Source organism: Mastigoproctus giganteus, chromosome 10 (assembly GCF_048544385.1).
Source record: "Mastigoproctus giganteus isolate SK-2022 chromosome 10, ASM4854438v1, whole genome shotgun sequence".
NCBI classification, from domain to species: Eukaryota; Metazoa; Arthropoda; class Arachnida; order Uropygi; family Thelyphonidae; genus Mastigoproctus; species Mastigoproctus giganteus.
The window spans coordinates 107,038,828-107,058,766 of record NC_143584.1 but is presented as its reverse complement, the minus strand read 5'-3'; the positions used below and the strand labels follow the sequence as shown (position 1 = coordinate 107,058,766).

At 37.8% G+C, this 19,939-nt stretch overlaps 1 protein-coding gene across 9 annotated transcripts in view; it reads left to right on the top strand.

Annotated features, from left to right (window-relative positions):
• Positions 1-19,939, top strand: part of LOC150079208 (uncharacterized) — a 258,857-nt gene that overhangs the window by 41,810 nt on the left and 197,108 nt on the right. For 8 of the 9 annotated variants that reach the window (XR_016547519.1, XR_016547521.1, XR_016547520.1 and 5 more), the window contains exon 2: positions 17,773-17,813. The exons of the other annotated variant lie outside the window; for it this stretch is intronic. Coding sequence is in view for 2 of the 8 variants with exons in the window: in XM_090382560.1 (XP_090238686.1) it covers positions 17,773-17,813 (41 nt within the window). In the remaining 6 variants the exon portion in view is untranslated. The remainder of the gene's footprint in view (positions 1-17,772; positions 17,814-19,939) is intronic. 9 annotated transcript variants of the gene reach the window in all.

Here is a 19,939-nt window from a genome sequence, read left to right as displayed (position 1 = left end):
TTCAAAATTATAAAATTACAAAAAGAGAGAGGAGACAGGTATAACATCAACAAGTTTTACCTTTCGAGAATCATTGCTAGAATTAATTCTCCAGCTGCTAAGCATGCTGCTGCGGAAGTTGAGGGCTGTGGAGATTTAGAAGGGGTGTTTTCCAACACATCACAAAATTTCTCTGCAGTTGCAGAATCGGCACGGCCACTCCACCGCATACTTTATTGTTTTGGAAACCAGCGCGATGCTTGAACCTATTTAACCACTTGTTGCTTGCCACGAACTTACGAACTTGGCTTGGGGTTCACCGTACTTATCCTTAATATCTTCATAAATATTTCTTGCTTTTGCTTGAATGGCCATTGGACTCAGGGGCACTTGCTTCTGAATCTGATTTTCCTTCTACATTATTAATAGTTTTTCCATCTTCGATATAACACCTGAATGCTGTTTTGTGATCACTGTTGATCTTAAATACGCTGATCCTTTAACATGTTCTTTTATACATGCAATTTCCCTTAAAATAGTATTCGCTGTTGAAGCAGCGAGCACTAATTCCATACAATAGATGGCAAACTTTGTCCTGCTTCATACTTCTTAATTAATCATCTTCATTTCTAATAAATTTTGTTTCGTTTCCTAGCACTGCCAGCACTTGCACTTTCTATTGGTCCCTTTCCCCTCACCATTGTAATAAGTAAATAGGAATGAAGAGAAGATTCTGAAAATTTATGTTTTTTATATGATTAAAGATTTCAGTGAAGGGGAACTCATTTCACTATTATACCGTAACGTAAAAACCACAGAATTCCGGTCATCTGTTTTATCGCAAATGCAATAAGATCGAATATTATAAATGAATTTGCTATCCGTTTATAATATTTTGTGTTAATAGGAAAGCCCAATAAACCGGAAAGTGCAAATTGTTTTTATTGTTTTATGGTAGTGACCTCCAGAAATGTGTATTTGAAAAATATCACAAAGTCATTCAAAATTGATTCTTATAACGGAACATATGATAACGATGAAAGTGTAGTGCAATTTACATTATAAAAATGACCTTTCAGACAGATAAATAGCTTAGTTTTATAGTGAAAATTTCAACTTCCAAGGTCTTGGAACGAATTACCAAAAAAACGTTTTATTGGGTTCACATTATGATATTTTCATGATGCCTCCATTTATTCCTATGGGTTTCAAAATACATTTCCACAATTTTTTTAAGTTTGCACTGGCTGGCAAAAACTTATCTTGAATTTCCGCAAGCTGAGTATTACATAAGCTGCGGAGTGCCTGTATACTGCAGTTACTGAGGCACTCCCCGATCTCGTCTGACCAATATGATTATATACTGTGATGCATTAACAAAGGAGCTTGATGCAAAAAAGAATTCTGATATCATATACTTGGATTTCAGGAAAGCTTTTGATACTGTTGCACAAAACACTGCTGTACAAATTGGAGCAGTGTGGTATTACGGGAAAGTTACAACTCTCGATAAAGAGATGGTTGATTTGGAGAAATCAGAGAGTGGAGACTGCTCTTTTTGGACTAATGTTATTAGTCAAGTCCTCTAGATTTCAGTGCTGTTCCCATTGTTGTTTTATATATTAATGATATTGATGAAGATATATCAGGCTTATTATCTAAGTTTGCAGATAATAAAAATGTTGGTAGGGTGGTTAATGAGAGTAATCAGGGTAAGTAAGCTACTGCAACAAGATCCAGAAAAATTAGACAGATTAGCAACTGAAGTTTAACGTTGACAAATGCAAGGTACTTCATATGGGTAGCAGTAATCCCAGATTGACGTACCAACTGGTGGCACTACACTTAGGGTAGTGAAAATGAAAACACCTGGTGGATAATTCTGCTGTTGTTTGTTTGTTTGTTATTTGGTTTTTAGGAACATTAGCAACTAAGGCCATATTTCTCCGCGGATACGCGGTGGTCATTCCCTGACCTTTCCGCATCCTCCATATTTGGTGGTCACGGGCTCGAACCCTGGTCTGATCAAGAAGCATGTGCTATGCACTGCTGCTCCTGCCCACCTGGCTACGGAGGCACCTGATAATTCTGCAATTAGATATGAAGTTCTGTGAGCAATGCAGAAAGGCTGCCACGACAGTTCATGTGGTTTTGTCTGTGATATACAGAAATTTTGCTAGCAGGGTTACGTGATTATCCCATTGTATAAGGCAATGGTTAGGCGACATCTTGAGTATTGCATACAAGTCTTTAGGGCTAATTTTAGAAAGATGTAGATTTGTTGCAGAAAAGAGCAAAAAGATTGGTGACGGGAATGGTAGTGTTGTCTTACCAAAATGATCATTTGCAGAAATGATGCAAGCTTCATTTCTGCAAATGGCAGCATCTGGGGACTAAGCATTTGTAAGGTGTTTAATGCTTAGAATGGATTGTGCAAGCTCATTGCATTCTTCCCCTTGCTTAGTCTAACATACATGAGGGAGTCATAAATTCAAATTATTATTATTATTATTAGCTATAGGGTGCAAGGAAGCCTGGGGCTTATGCTGCATCAGCAAAAAAAAAAAAAAAAAAAATTCCCCGAGTTACCCTGAGAGAGAGAGAGAGAGAGAGAGAGAGAGAGAGAGAGAGAGAGAAGTAGAAAGGAATCACCAAGAAAGAGACAAATGATGATATCCAGCTCAGGACCCTAGGTGTGCCAAGCCCATACTCACCAGATGTGTGCCCCTGGGATTAATTTGAGGAAGGATGGTTGCAGGATAGATGTGTGGAGGTTTGCATTTAGCTAGCGGGTGGTTGATTTTGGGACAGACTTCCATCTGTTGTGGAAGTGGTCAGTTTGAATACATTGAAGGAAGAGCTAGAGAAATTATTTGAAGGAATGGACCTTTCCATCCTTTTGGCTGATGCTTTATAGCATGCTTTATTATGTAATATGCCACTACTATTACTCATAATAATCATACTATGTTTGTTCCTCGAGTTCCCCCCAAGCAGGTGTTGTAAGGCCCAACACCTTGCTTTTACACGCTACTGCATGTTCAAATAGAAGCAGTTGAAGAATTGCTTTCACCTTTGAGGCTGGGGCTGTTGTTAATCTGTGTACTATCCACCCAGGCTAGCAGCTCAAACCAACTCAACACTGCCTCGATAGAATCAGCAAAATAAACTGCAAATGCTTGAGACCTTTAAGGTGTGTACATGAATTTTATTAAATAATTGCTATGTATTTAACCTGCTCTCTAATGAAAAGAAAAAGTGTAAGTGCATATTGGCCATAATAGTATTAGTATGATAATGGCTAAATGATGCAACAAAGTGGACTTTGTTGCTCTTACAAAAAAAAAAAAAAAAAAACCCTCGTGCCAAAAAAGACTAATTGTGCTTTGAATTTTACCAAATCATCCATTTTGATGATTCATTCTGGCAATCAGCAACATTATTCTCAAAAGTAAACTTCATGACATTCAGCCATCTTTGTATTTCAGTTCTCTAATTCTTCTCTCTTCTATTTTACTAGTGAAAATATATCTTTCTCTGTCATTTAACAGATTTCTTTCAGGGCCTTATATACTACCTCTTTCGGACACCTCTTAACATGTCTAGTTGGCAAGCTTCGCAATCTATACTTGTTCTTAATCCTTTAGTTAATTTGATTTTAATTTCATTATATATCTGTTAAATTTTTACTCTCCTTTTACAATCCCATTCAGAGTCCCTTTAACTTAATTACCAAGCTCTAGTCCACGTATTCCAAGTCTTTCTTCATGTTGGTGCAGTTTCCCTTTTGCCAGTTTCACCAAGTGTGTTCACCCATCTTTGGATCCTTTTAAGAAGTTTGATGTCTTTTTAAGTGAGTTAGCATGTGCAGAAAGCACCTATTGTCTTCACTATAGTGGATGGATTTTTAGAAAAATTAGTCAAACCATCCCAACATAAATCTGGCAATCATTATTTCTTTATCCATACATCCATATGCCTGTAATAACTTGACTCTCAGTTGGTGAATTTTTATTGAAATTTTATGTATAGCTCTTTTAGAAAAAATATCGGACTTCTCAAATTTCATTAAAATTGAAAAAATAGGAATTCAGCAATTATTTCTGATTTTATTCCATACATATGTAGTCTGTCCATATACTGTTTGGATTTTTTTTTTTTTTGTTATAAATTGGTAATTATTAGTGTTTTCTAACATTTCTGAAATGTAATGCACTGTGTACATCTAACTAAGTTGTTTTAGGTATTGTTCTCATTCTTGGACACTATTTTCTGAAAGGCTGTTCTCACCATTGTCTTATACCACAGTTTTCTCAAGTATGCGTCAATGTATTGCAAAATATAATTGATTGATTAAAGTATAAGTATTGATTAATATACTAAAAATTCATGACATTTCAGATGTTTAAGCCTTGGTAGCCATTGAATTCTCAATGTGATTTTTCTCATTGAATAACTGACGTAGTCAATTTGTGATGGCTTTTATTAGTACTGCCCATTTTGTTTACCTCTGTTTAACCCAAAACTAAGTAAGTGGCATATTATCAACTTATATTTACCATCAGTAAATATCAACAGCAGGATCATCAACAGTTGAATCATCGATATCAAGTGGACCAATCAGATTCATCCCCTTCCTTTTAGAGTTTATACAAGTAAAGAAATCCTTGCTGTTTTTCTTAGCATCTTTTGCCAAGGATTTCGTAATCTGCCTTCGCCTGCCTAACCTCCTTTGTGACCTGATTACAGACTAGCTTATATCTGCCATAGGCTTCTGAGTCGCTTGATAATTTATATGCATCCCATGCATTTTTCTTCTCTGTCACGAATGTCATTAGTTCATTTGATAACCATTTAGGCCTAAACCTTGAACAATATTTCCTAATAGGTATGAAACTTTTAGTAGCTTCCATGATTAATTCCTTGAATGCTTCCCACTTAGAATTTACTGTTCGTAACATCCTCAGTTGATCCCACTGTACAGAATTTAAAAACTGTATGAGACCACTGTACTCACCTTTACGGAAGCAAAAACCCTTTCCTTTACCCCTGATGGTAATTATATCTTTAAGTAAATCCCACATCAGTACACTGTGATCACTGCCACCTAGTGGTTCCTTTATCTGCAAATTCTTAATATGCGAATGATCACTGCTGATAACCAGATCAAGAGTATTACCCTCTCTGGTTGCCTCTCGAACATTGCTGCTGGTGAAAACAATCATCCAATAAATCCACAAAAGTCTTACTAGTGTGTGAGTGACCAACCCACAAGTTCCAGTCAATATCTGGGAAGTTAAAATCCCCCATTTATAAGACATTCTGATTTACTAGCCCACTCTATTTCTATGTACAATTGTTCATTGTAATGATTTGAGTCATTAGGCCTGTAATACACTCCTACTCTTATTTTTGCTTTCGCAATGCTTATGTTACACCAAACCGACTCAACAGTGCACTGTTCATCTATATCAACTGGATGCACTTCTTTTGATTTTATGTTTTTCTTAATTAACAGCATGACACCTCATCCCTTCCTATCCTGTCTATCCTGCCTGTACACATTGTACTCCCCAAATTCCAATTCTGCATTCCTATCAGTGTGACACCACGTCTCTGATATCCCAACAATATCCGCCTTTGATGTCTTGACCAACACTTCAAATTCATCAAATTTATTTACTATACTTCTAGCATTGGTATACATGCACCTATTCCTAGTTACCCTGACACATCCGATATACCCACCTGTTTCACGATGACTGCCATCAGTTCCTGAAACATTTGAGCAGAAAATTTGAAACATTTGAAACATTAATTACGTTATTAATATTTTGAGCAGATTAGTATAAGGAAAAGGGCAAAGCTGCATCAAATTCAATAGAAATGCAGACAACTAGGAATAGAAGCATCAAATTCAGTAGAAATGCAGACAACTAGGAATAGAAACATCAAATTCAGTAGAAATGCAGACAACTAGGAATAGAAGCATCAAATTCAGTAGAAATGCAGACAGCTAGGAATAGAAGCATCAAATTCAGTAGAAATGCAGACAGCTAGGAATAGAAGCATTGCAATGATTGAAATGGTGTATATCTTTTGTCTATATGAATCAAAGACTGTAATCAAAAACAAATTCCACTCAGCACTATGACTATCAAAGCAAAAGTATTGTCTTTTCTCAAATGTGAAAGAAACTGGAAAAAAAAAACGTGAATCAAGCAGCAACTGAAGAAAAATTTTCTGCTAATTCTGGCTAGTTTGAACGCTTTAAAAATCAAACAGGACTGCATTATGTCTTTAAATAACAGGTGAATCTGCAATTGCAGATAAAGAAGCTGTATTAAAATATTCAGATATTTTAAAGAAAATAGTGGAGAAAGGGGGTTATAGTGATGAACAGATATTTGATGTGAGTGAAACTCAATTGTTCTGGAAGCAAATGCCTTCTAAGACTTTTTTTTTTAGCAGAGAAAGAATGAAAAATCTCAGCCTGGATTTAAAGTGTCAAAATATCAATTAACATACATATTAATTATCAGGCGATAAAGAATCCTGTTGTGGATATAAAGTAGTCTGTAATCAAGTCACAAAAGAGGTTAGGCAAGCTAAGGCAGATTATGAGAAGTCTGGCAAAGAATATAGAGAAAAACAGTAAAGACTTCTATGCTTATATCAACAGTTGAAGCAAGGGGTTGAATCACATTGGACCACTTAATGGGTTAAGGGAGGCAGCAAAAGAGGTAAGCAAACCCTTAGCCATAATTATGAGAGTATCCTTGGATTCAGGGGAGGTCCCAGTGGACTGAAGATGTGTGAATGTATCCCCAATTCATAAAAGGGGATCAAAAGGTGATATAAGTAATTACAAATCTGTTAGCTTAACATCTGTTCCAGGAAAAATAATGGAGTCATTGGTTAAAGAAGTAATGCAGGACCATCTAGATAAGCATGCAATTATACTGCAATCACAGGATGGATTTGTTAAGGGGCAGTCTTGTCTAAAAAATCTGATAGGTTACTGTTTTACAATGACCAAGGAATGGGTGCAAAAAATAATTTTGACATTATATATTTGGATTTCAGGAAGGCTTTTGATACTATTGCACACAAGAGACTGCTGTACAAACTGGAGTAATATGGCATTAAGGGCAAGTTACTGCTATGGAACAAGGGAAGGTTAACTGGAAGAAGACAGAGTAGTTATCAGTGGGCACTGCTCTTCTTGGACTAATGTTATTAGTGGAGTTCCCCAGGGTTTAGTGCTGGTCCCATTGTTGTTTTCAGTATTTATCAATGTTATTGATGAAGGTATATCAGGCTTAATGTTTAAGTTTGCAGATGATACAAAGGTTGGTAGGGTGGTTAAACAACAGTCATCAGTGTGAGCTATTGGAACAAGATCTAGGAAAATTGGGGCAATGGGCTGAGAAATGGCAGTTTCTCAGGAAGAAGTTTAATGACAAATTTTTGTCATTAAACTTTTAAACAAAACATTAAACAAAAAAAAAAATTTTTTTTTTGACAAATGCAAGGTACTGCATATGGGTAGCAGTAACCCCAGAGAACTTATTAATGTGTGGTACTATGCTCTGGGTAGTGGGGAATGAAAAAGACTTGGGGGCAATTTTGCAGTCACACGTGAAATTCTCTGAGCAATGCAGACATACTGCCAAGACAGCTCACAGGGTTTTGTCAATGATATACAGAAAATTTGCTAGCAGGGATAAGGAGGTCATTATCCCTTTGTATAGCTCCATGGTTAAGCCGTATCTTGAGAACTGTATATAGGTCTGGAGGCCTCACTTTAGGAAGGATGTAGAACTGCTGGAACAGGTGCAGAGCAGGGCAACCGCATTGGTGAAGTGGACAGAAGGGTGCTCTTACTTAGGAAGGCTTCAAGTCTGCAAATTGCAATGTCTCTTGAGACTAGGCACCTGTGGGGAGGTGTTGAAAGTCTTGAATGAATTGCATCAGCTGAATGTTAATGGCATTCTTCCACTTGCTGGGACTACACACATGAGGGGACATAAATTCAAGTTGAGGAAGGATGGTTGCAGGATAGATGTGGAGAAGTTTGCTGGTTGATTGTTGGAACAAGCTTCCATCTGTTGTGTTGTGGAAGTGCATGGGGTGAATAAATTCCAGGAAGAACTGGACAAATTCTTGGGGGGGGGGGTATGGATGGCTGAACTGATTTTTTTTATTTTTTTTATTTTGGCTGATTCTATATAAGCTTACTTTCTTGCATTATTTATCATCAGTGTTATTACTTCTAACACTTTTATTAGAATGTAATGCTGCAGGAGGTTTGAAATTGAAGCCAATGCTTGTGTATCATTCACAGAACCCTAAAGCTGTTAAAGGCTGTACCAAACAATTACTACCAGTAATTTGGTATGCAAATAAAAAGACATGGGTGACCAAAGGATTATTTGAAGATTGGTTTTCCACCTATTTTTACCCTACATTTAAAATATTTTAAGAAAGACAATCTTGAATTTAAAGGCTTATTGATTTTGGATAATGTCCAAATGTATTTTCATAAACAAATGTTTGCATGAAAATGACAAAATTACCCCATGCAGTCGAAGCCAAATTCTGATTAGTAATAGTGACTTTATTGGAACATGATTCATCAGGGAAAGAAGTACCTGAGCTTGTAGGAACAGTTTTTGTGGATAGCTTTGTGTGCAGACAGTGACTTTAGAATGGTCTCCTACAACTAACAGACATGTTTTCGGGTACTTTGCTGAAATCATTATATGGGGTTTTTGTAGAATTAGTTTATATTATGATTAAGTGTCACTGGATGAGCTGCAGTATTCCTTCTTTGGGTAGTCTAGATGTGCAATGGGATTCTGGGCAGGGGGATCAGAAAGGATAATCCATATGGAACTCTTTATCTCATTACCATTATAAGGAAGGACCATGAGTTGCAAATCTCATCTCTTTGCCTGCATGCATTCTTGGTCCTGTTCCTGATAATGTGGAGCTCTGTACAACCACAGAGACTAATGCCACCTGAAACCTAGTAGTTCACCTCCATCAAACCAACTGTGTTTCTATATATACATAAGGGTTTTTCTTTCGTGTCACACTAGGAACCACCAGAACTTGTCCTGCAGGCTGTACCTGCATTCATTTGTGACGATCGCATGGTGCCATTCCTTGTCATTAGAGTGCTCAAGTGCCCAGTCTCTTCTGGTTCTATGATGTTAGCCTCAATGGAACTTGCATTTTAGCTAACTGGGTAGCATTGATTGTGGTGGATAAAGAGACAGAGCTTGTCTCACCATTGTTGATGGTCTGTGATTCTGACCTGGATATCTACAAATGGTCTGGATTCCTTTGAACTGATACCATCTCCCTGTCATGTCATTTTGTTAAACACAAAGCCATGCCTGAGTCTGGGGGGGGGGGAGAGAGTGTGAAGAGTTGACTCTTTATTCTCTCAGACTCGGACAAATCTGTTTGAGATGATCTGTAGTTCACGAATGAGATGCATCCATGAACATCCATTGTGTATTTAATGAAGCAGTTGCATGTATGAATATGCATATTCTTGATCTGTATTTTTTGGAGAACTTACTTCACTATTTTAATTTACTTTTTCATGTCATTCCGTGAATGTGCACGGAAGGGCAAACATGATACACAGAAATATTTGGGATTTTATGGTATTAATTCATGTCCGTGAATTTATTTTTCAGATCAAGTTATTTAAAGGTTATGATAATGTGATATTCATTCCGTGAGTATTATTAGTGGCAAATGATGCAAGAATGCAAGCTTATACATCATCGGGCAAAAAAAAAAAAAAAAAGCCTGTATCACCTGTCCATCCTCCTCTAATAGTCTGTCTAATTCTTCTTTGAATTTATTCAAACCACCCACTTCTACAATCAGATAGGATTTTCACTCAACAATCAACTATCCACGCTGAAACCAAATTTCTGCACATCTGTCCTGCACTCATCCTTCCTCAATTTGAATTTATGCCCCCTCGTGTAGTTTGAGCAGGAGAAGGGATTTCATCATCATTGAATTTACTCAAATCAGTCAGATTGGTCTAACAAGATTGACCCTGAACAAATTCATGCTGTGATTGCAGTATGACTACTTTTCTGTCTAGATGATCCTGCATTACTTCTTTAACTAGTGATTCCATTATTTTCCCTAAAACAGAAGTCAAGCTAACAGGTCTTTAATTACATAAGTGCCATCATTGTGTTTTGTTAGTTGCTGTTTGATGCATTGCGCCACAATAGGACATTTGTGACATTTGAAATGCTGTGATTCCATAACTTGTGTTGTCCTGTGCCTTTCTGCTGGGATAGGACTCAGTGGTAATACTGTTTTCAATTCAAGTTGTTTGATATTTTTAGGGCATGCCGGTCTAAATTTGTTTATAGTTGACTCATAAATTACTCTGTATTGACCTTATATTTAAAGTATTCAAAATTTTTAGGTACATATTCTTTTCACAACACATTCTCTCTGTTTAGTGCCTCCCTTCTCTTCTTTTTAGCTTTTATTTAAGAACTGTCTTTGTTGTATCACTTTTTGCAGGGTTTATCCATTCTGGTGACCTATTTTAATTTACATTTTATATATATATTAAATATAATATAAAATCAAAGTTTAAGTTGATGGACCAAGTGTAGTCCCCTGATGAAATACCTGACCATGTATCAACATTTACTTCCACTGACATCAGCTTTTGCATTTTTGTTAACCCTGTTTTCAACCTATTACTAAATTTGCCCACCCACATCTGATGACATCTTTAACACTTTTTATTTTTTATATTGTTTATTTTATTTGTTTAATCATTTTACTTTAAAGTTCCCTCACTTCTAATTGGTTTTGCAGTTCAGCCCATAATTTTCTTAATTCATCATAACTTTTATGATATTAACATTCTTTAGCCTTTTACAAACCTACAATTAGGGCTTACAATACCGAGATCCCGGTAATTTTTTTCTGGTATTCAAATACCGGTATTTATACAAAAATACTGGTTTTTCGGTACTAATTTAAAAAACAAAAAAGAAGTTTATAATTTAATCACATAAAGGTTATAAAATCACCTTTATGTGATTATGACATCCTTATCTCTATTAGCAAATGTTCGATAAACATTGATAGGACACTATGCAACATTGCAACCTGTCCACGATTCTCGGACAACTTCATGTCTGACCGTATCATAACTCCCAAGTCCCATTCCTCCACTACCGACTTCAGTTCAACACCACCAAGTGTATAAGTTATTTTGGGGTTGCTGTTCCCCAGGTGTAAGACCGTGCATTTTGGAGGTGCCTCCGTAGCCAGGTGGGAAGGAGCAGCAGTGTGTAGCACACGCTTCTTGATTAGACCGGGGTTCACGTCTGTCACCACCAAATACGGAGGATGCGGAAAGGTCAGGGAATGACCACCGCATATCCCGGAGCAATATGGCTCCTAAAAACTAAATAACAAAAATAACAAACCGTGCATTTTGCTGAATTAAAGCATATAGCTGTCACTTTTCTGACCATCCCGGAAGTCTATCTAGGTCACTTTGAAGAAGCTCTGCTTGGCGGCTATCATTAACTACCCTACTGATCTTTACATCATCTGCAAGTTTAGACATCACACCCTATATCCCTTCATAAATGTAATTTAAGATAATCAAAAACAACAGTGGTCCCAATATTGATCCTTGGGGAACCCCGCTTCTTACATTAACCCAATCTGAGGAATAACCATTTATCACAATCCCCCTGCCTAGTGCCCTCAAGCCATCGTGCTATCCATCTAAGGATTTTCCCTATGATTCCAGCCTGCTCCAACTTATAAAGTAACTGCTCATGTGGGACTGAGTCAAATGCTTTGCTGATATCTAAATAAACAATGTCGAAATTATTCTCTAAATCCAGCTCACGAGTGACTTGTCAAAATGGCTAACCAGATTTGTTAAACATTATTTTCCCTTTACAAAACCTTGCTGTGTATCCTACAGAATTCCATTTCCATCTAAATGATCCTGAATTACACCCTTGATCATTGCCTCCATGATTTTCCCCACTACTACTGAAGTTAGACTAGCCGGTCGGTAATTTCCCGTTACACTTCTAGAACTGCCTTTATGTTCCAATTTACATCAATCCAATGGAATCCTCCTGAGTCCAGTGATGCTCTCATAACTATCCTTTATGGTTGAATGCACTCACTTGCCACCTCCTTTAAGATTATAGGGTGTATGCCATCAACCACAGGAGTGTTACTCACCTGTGGGTGCAAAAGTTCTCATTAAATCTACATGTGAAATGTCAACATCATTAATTCAATTTTTTTCAACTTCGCTCCCATAATTTCTCATTGACGTGAAGGGTTTTTCTTCTGTAAATATCGATGCAAAATAACTGTCGAGTTCATCTGCAACATCAGTTGGGGTATCTAATACTATCCCACACAATTACATGTGCGTCTGCTCTGATTTCTTTCTCTTCTTTGCGCATTATAGCCTAAGTTGCTGATGCACCAATAAATCCCAATAAACTCATTTCTCTTCTTTGCATTTATACAGGGTGTTTCAAAAGTGATGGTCAATAATTTAAAGGTGAACTGCACAGACTACAATATGCAAAAAAAGCCTAGTAAACATGGGTCCTTAGTGAATATTTTTCGAGATATTGCACATTTCTAGTTGGGATCCACCACTCACAAGGTGAACTGTACAGAGTTGGGATCCACAATTTGTTTAAGTTAGGTTATGCTCACTCTTTCCCTTTCCCCTCTTTCAATGCTGTGAGACGTAGCAGGCATACTAGTACTGTACTTGTCAAAGGATAGTCAACATGGAAAGAGGTTACAGCAACCAAGAGTAGTTAAATCCTATGGCTTTTTGTATCTGGGGTCATGAAAAAAGCTCGGTGTACACTTCTGACATTAACACAGTTGAGGAATTGCAGCATCAGGTTGAAGAGGCCTTTCAGAAAATCAGAAATTACCCAGGAATGTCTGAGAGGATTCGTAACTCAATGCAGAGAAGACTACAAAGACTACAGATGCAAGGACAGCATTTTGAACACCTTTTGTAAAATCCTGTGGTGTTGAAACCAAAAATTAAAAATGTATTATCTCGTGTTTAATAAAACCACCCTTATCAAAGTATTCACAACTTTTTGCTAAACTAGTGCTCCTATAGTCAGTGGCCCAAGTGCCAAGCGATTTTCTTCCTGCAAATATATAGTGCTCTCCCAAAGTGATATAGTTCTGTTTCTTTTCTAGTGTCACCTGTTGTTTTGTTTACTTGAAGTGGCTCTGTACTTTAAAGGTCAAAAGTAAGAACCGAGAAAGAAAATCCACCTTTCTTTTTTTATTCTATATATTCATTACTAACCCTCTACTTACTCCAACAACCGCTTGGTCACTAGTGGCACCGCTCCTGCCTCCATGTGGCGGGGCCGGTAACCTGGGGGACAAGACAACCCCCGGGGCTAAAAGGAGCAGAGATGGAAACAAGTGATTTTCCATGTTTAGAGCCAAAGAGCTCTCAACCACATGACACTGATCATGACTTCCTTCTCTCTCGAAGAGAATGAAGAAAGACATTGGCAGACAGGAATTACCAGCATTTCTGATAATACATTCTCTGTCAACACAACCTGTGGGCAAGCTCTCCCCCTTTATCATTCAGAGATGCCTTGAACATGCAGCAGGTTCACCAAAAATGGTGAAAGTCTCCAATCTGGGGATTTATTAATAGAGACCACCAATTCTTGACACTCTGAACTATTATTAAGTCTGACATCCTTGAGTGGAATCCCAGTTCAAATTACACCACATGACATCCTCAATTCTTTAAAGGGAGTGATTACTGAATGGGATCTATTGAACATTTCTGAAGGTGAAATAGTCCAGGAACTTAAAGAACAAAAAGTCACCCAGGCAAAAAGAATCATGATCCAAAAAGATGGCAGTTTAGTCCTTACCCGGAGTATAATTTTAACTTTCAGTTCTCCAAAACTACCAGCTTCAGTCAAGGCAGGATATCTAAACTGTCACGTTTGGCCATATATTCCAAACCCCCTAAGGTGTTTTAAATGCCAGAAATTCAGCCATTCCCAGACAGCATGCCGTGGAGATGCATGTGCAAACTGTGGGTGTAAAACTCACACACAAACAGAATGTAAGGCATCAACCCCACAGTGTCCAAATTGCAAGGGCAACCATCCAGCATACTCCAAAGACTGTGACCTCTGGAAGTTGGGAAAAAAGATACAAAAGTATAAAGTTGAAAATAAAGTTTCCTACCAAGAGGCAAGAAAACAAGTAAGGTTAAATAATCCAAAATGCACTTATGCCTCTGCTACTTATAGTCACCAATCAGTAGCAGGTCAGACAGATGTATCCATCCCTCTAGACACATCGATCTCAGACTGGGCTCGATCAGTCCTGTCGGTCCAACATCCATCTCCATCAAAGGCAGTTGATCAGTGCAGTAATACAACACTGACAGTTCCATCCCAGAGACTTCCTCATTGTCAAGAAGTGGAAAATTTGCAAAAATTAGATCCAGTTGAGGTGAAGCAATTTTGCCCTCAAGAATGGACACTGATGATACCACCAACTCAGAAGATCTGCTTGAAATACATGCAGATGATGATGAAATGGAAGAAAGCAATGACTCAAGACGCCCAAACTTTTCAAGAAAAGAAAAATCAAAACTCGACAGATATAAACAAGCCACTCACAAAAATCAGACAGACCCATCTTCCACTCACAAAACCAAATAATGGAACAAATCATACAATGGAATTGCAGAGGGTTTTCGCAGCAATATTGATATCTATGGACTAATTCATCGTTACAATCCTTCTGCCATATGCTTACAAGAAACGAATTTAACAACAAAAATATCTATTTCTGTCAAAAATTATACTATATACAGACAAGATCAATCTGATAATAACAGCCCCCATGGAGGAGTAGCCGTACTTGTGAACTCACAAGTCCCCTCCAGACACATTCCATTGCAAACACAATTGGAAGCTGTTGCCACCCGTGTAGTAATTGGTATCACTGTGACACTGGTCTCAATTTATCATCCGCCGAACAAATCACGTACAGTTCACCAACTGGAAAATCTTATTTCTCAGTTTCCTTCGCCTATTTTTTTATTAGGAGATTTTAATGGACATCATTCATTATGGGGGTTCTCTGGTCTCAGATGGATGTGGTGAACTTGTTGAAATGTTACTTGACAGAGAGAATCTGACACTATTAAATACTGGCTTACCGACATATATCATTTTCCTACTGGGGTCAACCAGTGCAATAGATCTCCCAGTTTGCTCTCCGATCCTCTTTCCAACTATAGAGTGGGCAGTACATGACAATCCTCTAAACAGTGACCACTATCCACTGATCTGTAGTATTCAAACCACCCATTCCAAACAAACTGAAACAAAAACAAAATGGAAAATTTCCAAAGCAAACTGGACGAAATTTACGTCATATATCTTTTGATGATGACATCATAGTCTTCTGCTATCGACACTGTCACCGATCATATCACAATGCAGATACTAACAGCTGCAAAACCGCCATCCCACAGTCTCAAATAAGGAACTATTGGCATACCAATCACTGGTGGAATGGTGATTGTAACAAAGCGAAGAGAGAAAAAACACAGCATGGAACACCTTCCGCAAATATCCCACCACAGTCAACCTTATTAACTTCAAGAGACTGAGAGCCAAAGCTCGTTATATCCAGCGGAAGGCGAAAAAAGACTCATGGATAAAATTTTCCTCCTCAATCAACAAAGATACTGATACCTGAATAATCTGGGAAAAAATAAAGAAACTGAATGGTAAATATCATATGTTACCTTCTATTATTAATTGGAATGGGAAGGAGATCTCATCTGCTGATGAAATTGCCAATGCCTTAGGAACGGTGTTTTGTGAATTGTTTGCCTCAACTGCATATCAACCATCTTTTCAAAAAATTAAAGCTGAAGCTGAGAAAAGGAAACTGAACTTCAAAACTATATGTTCTTTGTCCTATAATCAACCACTCACAATATCTGAACTGGAAGAATCTATATATATATACACCTCAAGAAATAGCTCTCCTGGCCCTGATGGAATCTACAATATAATGATTCAGCACCTCAATCAGAAATCACTATTTTCATTGCTAAAATTTTACAATAATATATTCTCAGAACATGTATTCTCTACTTCCTGGCGACATCTTATGTAATAGTCATACCTAAACCTGGAAAAGACCATTCTATTCCTAACAACTATAGACCAATTTCTCTTACCAGCTGCCTGAGTAAGACTTTGGGAAAAATGGTTCACCATCGACTCACCTGGTACCTTGAATCCCAAAACATAATCAGTAATAATCAGTTTGGCTTCCGAAAAAATAGATCTTCCCTAGACCTCATGACCAAAGCTGAATCCAACATAAGAAATGCATTCATCAGAGAGCAACATCTCGTCATGATATGCCTTGATATAGAGAAGGCCTTTGATACCACATGGCGCTATGGCATCCTAAGAGATCTCCATTCTATACGTATGAGAGGGCATTTACCATATTTTATTCAAAGCGTCCTTAGGCACAGATCTTTCCAAGTGAGGTATCGGCAGGTTTTATCTCAAACATACATTCAAGAAGGGGTCCCACAAGGCTCTGTTCTTAGTGCTACGCTGTTTGCAATACGAATGAACGGCATCACAAACAGCATTCCAAATATCGTTGACTCGTATCTCTATGCAGATGATCTCACCCTATCCTGCCATTTCCAGAATATGAACTATATTATTATTATTATTATTATTATTATTATTAATAGCCATATGGTGCAAGGAAGCCTGAGGCTTACGCTGCACCAGCCAAAAAACATTTCTGAGTTACCCTGTGTGTGTGTGTGTGTGTGTGTGTGTGTGTGTGTGTGTGTGTGTGTGTGTGTGTGTGTGTGTGTGTGTGTGTGTGTGTGTGAGAGAGAGAGAGAGAGAGAGAGAGAGAAGTAGAAGGAAATCACCAAGAAAGAGAAGAATGATGATATCCAGCTGAGGACCCTGGGTGTGCCAAGCCCATACTCACCAGATGTGAGCCCCATATTGAGAGGCATCTACAAATATTGATTTGTAGATGCCTCTCATATGGATGCAAATGTAAGAAAATACCTATCTATGGATGCAAATGTAAGCAAATGTAAATTGACAAATAAAAATAAAGATGATGGTAGTACGAAACGTCCAGGAAGCCACAGGCCAAAAAGGGAAGACAGCATATATACTAATAATGAATGTAAAAGGTATTAGTATGTACAGTAACTCTTGTACTGTGTATGATTTGAAGGTTAAGAAAGCAGATGATACTCCTTGACTTTGGATCCAAATTCTTGTGGATTTTAATTTTCAGGAGATATGTATGAAGGTTATTGCAAAGGTCATAAGTAGAAGGCTAATTTATACTGTAGCTTTCTGAACGTGTGTTGTCACATGTTCAGAGAAACATACAAGTGTGTTAACCTGATGAAACGAAAACCGAGTACTTTTTATGAAGTATCCATAACAGGTGGTGATTCTTTATTTACAATTTACACTTTATAAGTGCATACAGTTGCCAGTTAGCTTCCCCGTGCTGTCTAGTGGTTAATACAAGCAGCAAACATATTGCAAAGTAGCTAATACTATTCTAATATATAACTTATCATATATTGCTATATTGATCTCCCCTGCTTGCTCACTCTTAATGTTTTTTTTTTTTTTTCCTTTCCAGTTTTTCCATGGCCTTTCTGATTACATCTATACTGCAAAAAGGTATGAAGTTATCATACTTATTTTATTCCTAGAAATTTGCTGAATTAATCATATATTTTAATCCGTGGTTGATTTATGCAGGTTGGTAGTATTTCATTTTTAGTTTAATGCAGATAACCAATAAATTTATTGTACTTTCAGTTCAGGTATAATTAATATCTCTAAATAGGCCTACAAGGCTGGGACAATTCATATTGAACAATTAGACTTTACACCAGCCGGTATTCAAATAAACAAATTCCAATCCTGCAACTAAAACACTTTATTTACAATGAAATAAAATAAAATACGAGCGTATAAAATGAAATTAAATGAAATAAAATAAAATATATAGTAGTCTAAAACTGATGTGATTTAATTTACAATAAAATACCAAAAAAAAAAATAAAATATATATAAAATATGATGATAAAAGCGATAAAAACATTTAATAAAATACCGTAACAACTGTAGCTTTCGGAGATAGCGATCTCCTTTCTCAACAGCATATTTCTGCTGTGTGGCACATCCTTAAATAGCAGATCCACGGCACTTGTCACATGGTTCCTCGGGAATATGGCTGGAATTTCCCATTTATGCACCGGAACCGGAAATGGCTCGGGAGCACGCTAGCTGAAACCGTTCATCTTGCCCAAGAACCACGGTTTCAAAGAGGGGATGTAAGCACACACTCTTGTCTCTATTAATGGAATTGCTAGCTGCCCCAATACGTAAACTCTCAAGCCATTTACAGTCCCGGAACCCCTTTGCATGATCTATGATGACAGCATCCTCCGGGAAGATTTGATGTTGCTTCTCCCAGAAATGTTCTGCCCCGGCAGACTTCCCATAGTTTTCGGATTTTATTGCATTCATATGCTCCCCCAGACGGTCTTTCAGTCGTCGCCCCGTCTCACCTACATAACACACCCCACAATCCGGGCATTTAATTTTGTATACTACCCCACTGTTGGCTTCTTTCGTTATGGGGTCTTTGACACAAGATATCACTGTGTACAACCTCCGTCCCGGGAGTTGCACACAGCGTATCTGGCACCCCTGAATTATTCGTGCAATGCGGTCTGAAAGGCCCGGATAGTAGGGAATGTATGCAGTGCTCACAGGAGCGAACGGCTCAGTACGGGTGGACTCCGCTCCTCTAATAATTCTGTCCAACACCCTCTGGGGGTAGCCATTTCTTGAGGTCTACCGTGACACGAATAATTTCGTTATCTCTGTCCTCTGAGCTGCTACAGTGGGACCACACCCTATCTACTAAAGCCTTGACAATACTACCCTTGTGTTGGCTGGCTTGTGCCAAGGTATAATGAGTTTATTGACCTCGGCACATGGGCTTTCTAAACACCTTGGTCTTGAGCCTACAACCATCCCTAATAACCAACACGTCAAGGAATGGTAGAGTTCCCTCTGCTTCCACCTCCGAAGTAAATTTAATAAAAGGGGAGAACCTATTAAGTACATCAAGTATCCGATCCTCCCTCCCCTTTTGTATAATGGTGAATGTGTCATCAACAAATCTTTTCCATTTATGCATGAGAAATTCCAAATCCTCAAAAATTCTAACTTCCAACTCTTCCATAGCTAAGTTAGCCACTATGGCACTAATGGGGGAACCCATGGCTGTGCCATGGACCTGCTTATACATGACATCTTGGAAAACCATGGTGGTACTGGATAAACAGAACTCCACACCCTCACAAATATCATTAACAGTAAGAGGAAACCTAGTACTTAACAAAACATCCTTTTTTAATGCCATTCTAACACACTGGACTCCGATTTTAATAGGGATACAAGTGAACAATGATGTAACATCGAAAGAAATCATAATCTCGTCTTCTCGTATAGTCTGTCCTTTTATAAAATCCACAAACTCTTTGCTATTCTTGATAACCAAGTTGGAAAGTCCTACTATGGGTGCGATCAACTTGGCTAGGTACCTTGATAGAGCATACGTGGGACTATTTACAAATGATACAATTGGCTTGAGTGGTACACCCACTTTATGTATCTTGGGGAGCCCGTAGAATCTGGGTAAGCGTCATCCAGCAGCACGTAATGACCAATATACCTCTTTGGATATCCATCCTGACTTGTGCCAAAGCTGTATAAGGTTATTCATTTGT